Source organism: Morone saxatilis, unplaced genomic scaffold (genome assembly GCF_004916995.1).
Source record: "Morone saxatilis isolate NCDOM2014 unplaced genomic scaffold, NCSU_SB_2.0 Contig23, whole genome shotgun sequence".
In the NCBI taxonomy this organism is placed as follows: Eukaryota; Metazoa; Chordata; class Actinopteri; family Moronidae; genus Morone; species Morone saxatilis.
The window spans coordinates 7,256,493-7,259,462 of NW_023339796.1; the positions used below are offsets into that span (position 1 = coordinate 7,256,493).

The 2,970-nt window shown below is 40.4% G+C and overlaps 1 protein-coding gene across 2 annotated transcripts; it reads left to right on the top strand.

Annotated features, from left to right (window-relative positions):
• The first annotated feature begins 235 nt into the window (after positions 1-235).
• On the top strand, positions 236-2,724 carry LOC118334300 (nicotinamide riboside kinase 2-like). Of its 2 annotated transcripts, XM_035670146.1 has the most exons (8): positions 236-416; positions 520-610; positions 1,285-1,333; positions 1,563-1,734; positions 1,841-1,912; positions 2,001-2,107; positions 2,242-2,327; positions 2,425-2,724. In XM_035670146.1, the coding sequence occupies exons 1-7, from the start codon at positions 391-393 to the stop codon at positions 2,325-2,327; spliced, it is 603 nt and encodes a 200-aa protein (XP_035526039.1). In that variant the 5' UTR covers positions 236-390; the 3' UTR covers positions 2,425-2,724. The 2 variants fall into 2 exon arrangements, with proteins under 2 accessions (XP_035526039.1, XP_035526041.1); XM_035670148.1 differs by lacking the exon at positions 1,285-1,333 and having other exon boundaries at positions 358-416.
• Positions 2,725-2,970: the final 246 nt, after the last annotated feature.

The window sequence follows — 2,970 nt, forward strand, 5'->3', positions numbered from 1 at the left end:
GGGCATTTGATGTGCCTTTGCTTGGCCAGTTTTCAGTGACCCCTGACAGCAGGTGGAAGATTTGGGATCTACTTTCATGCAAATGTGAGGCTCCTAAGTCCTCCTCCAATTGGTGCTGCAGGGCTGTTAAGCGGCAGGTTATTGGTTGCAGGACGAGGCAGATGATTGGTTTGGCAGATGATTGGTTTGAGAGGCTGTGACGCTGCAGCTAAATCCTTTATATGCCCGGCAAAGGGATTGTCTATCAATGAAGTAGTAAAAGGGGGGAACATCTGTGACAGAAGAGAAGGAAAGGTTTTCAGAAGAAGCCTTTGAGAGACGGTTTGTTTTGGCTGGGTTCCCTTCTTTTATTGACTGAATTCCAGAGGTGACCAATACACAGAAGTGAAAATGAAGTTCATCATTGGCATTGGAGGGTAAGTGTCTTTTAAAGTATTTACCTATTTGTCTAGCGATAAAACTTGGCAAAATCCTAGAGTGTAACTCATCTGTGTGGCATGAAATATATTTTAATTTCAGAGTGACCAACGGTGGGAAGACCACTTTGACAAATAGACTACTTAAGACATTACCCAACTGTTGTGTGGTGCATCAGGATGACTTTTTCAAGGTAAGAAAATTGAAGTCATCATGCTTTTAAGCTTTTGACAATTGAATCACTACAGTATAGTTTAAAGCTACAGTTAACATTTGAATGCATTAATGTTGAGTTACTGTAAGTATTATTTTTGATATAGTTCACTTGCTATGTTAAATTTGCCTTTGAGGACATTTTTACCCACCAGTCTGACCTGCAGATGTCCTGTCAACTCAGTAGCCTAGTAATACATCTGGCTGATTGTCTCCTGGACAGCCAATGAAAGGGCTGAACGTCCCCACTTAAAGTCAAACTTTGTACCAATCATGTTGCAAATTCTGCAACATGAGCTCTACCACATGTATCTTTTCACCTCATATCTTATGTTTTACTACTTTAGCAATACATCAAGGGTGTCGTCTAGGGACGCACAACTGCAAAACATCGAAATCACAATTTCCAAATCGCGAAAAAAAAGTTTCTTAAACGAGCCAGAAGTTTCATCTTTAAAAACACGTTATGAGCATAGTTTTGAAAAAAAGGCATTTGCAACCGATATTTCACAAGCGCAAGATTAGGGAAACATTTAACCTGCACCGTGCGCTACTTTTGGTGGAGACGAGTCCTTGACTTGTCCTGTCCAGGTGTGATCAGCTCCAACTGGTTACTAGGTTGCAGCAATGTTTTATTGGTGACTGTTATTTCAGAAACCCGATCAAATAGAAGTCGGGGAGGACGGCTTTAGACAGTGGGATGGTAAGAATGGATTTCACGTAGAAAAAACCATGCAGTAATGTACTTTTTCTTTCCTGCACATTTCTTTAGTTTAGTAACCAATCAATCCTAAACTTTGTGATTTCTATCATCTATTCTGTGAATGCAACAGACATTCACTAACTGTGACTAATGTGTGTTAGAGCACATTGGTGAGGAGTGTTTATTGCATGTGTGGTGAAGCCCGCTTTTCTCTCTTGTTCTATATCAGTGATCTCCGCCCTGGACATGGAGGCTATGATCAGCACTGTGAAAGGCTGGCAGGAGAACCCAGTCAAGTTTGCCCGCTCACACGGCGTCAGCCTGTCACCTGAAGCTGAGGAAGCTGACTCAGAAGGGATCCATATTCTCATTGTGGAGGGCTTCCTCATCTACAACTACAAGTGGGCCATCTTGCTTTTTACCTATTTTTCTACAGAAGCTCTAAAATGTGACCTATCTTGACCTTTTAAGCTTTGGACTAATCTGAACCTTTGTCCCCCTCTGCAGGCCTCTAATTGACGTCTATGACAAATGTTTCTACATTTCCATTCCTTATGAGGAGTGCAAAAGGAGGAGAAGGTAACAAGCTCTTCGGATGACATTGACAGATTGCGTTAGACGAGTTGTTGCAGGCTATAATGTGACTTGACTGATTGTGTTTCTGCAGTACAAGGACATACACAGTCCCTGACCCCCCAGACCTGTTCGATGGCCATGTCTGGCCCATGTACTTGAGACACAGGAAGGAGATGGAGAACAACTGTGACAGAATAGGTATATTAGGCCCTCATGTGCCTACCTCACTATGTTTTCCTATCCACATCCATATTGTCAAAATATAAGCAAAATATCCCCCTCTCTCTCTTATAAATGACTTTTATTCACTTCTCATTTCTCTTTCTGCACAGAGTACCTTGATGGGATGACATCAAAGGAAAATATCTACAACGAAGTATATGAAAGTGTTCAGAACTCCGTACTGAACACCTTATAGGTAAATGCAAACTTTTAAAATATATTCACCGACAAATAATTGATAAATGTTTTATTCATTGTGAGTAACTCTCCTCTTTCTCTCTCTCTCTCCACAGCAAGATGGGGATAGCAGTGAATGTGTGTATAGACTTGTAAATATCATTTTGCGTCAATGTGTACCACCAGTTCTGTGCTTCTAGCCGGATTTGTAAATAGTTAATCCTGTAACTTATTAAGAACTAATGGCAGAAGCGTTGTGTTTTGTATAATCCTGTGTAACTTTTTTCTAAAAGATAAGCCACCTCTGGACTTCCCAGTGTTTAACATCAAGGACACATCTTGTTTTATGTGAAAGCATAAATTGCCCACTGGGAGAAAGATATGTGTCTTGCAACTTAATGAAACTACTGAATCCACTTAATGTTTCCTGTCTTTTTTTCCTCACTCATTTCACACACACCCATGTCCTTCCCATAAAGGAAATCACAAACCACAAAGATTTCTGCACACTGAGGATGACTAATAACATCCTGTAGCCCCTGAATGACACTCACAGTTTAGATTTAGGGCCTCAATAAAAGTGAACTGAGAATTTTTCCTCTAAAAGACAATAGATTTACCATCACAGTTTACATTACGGGAAAAGAAAGAAGATGATTTAA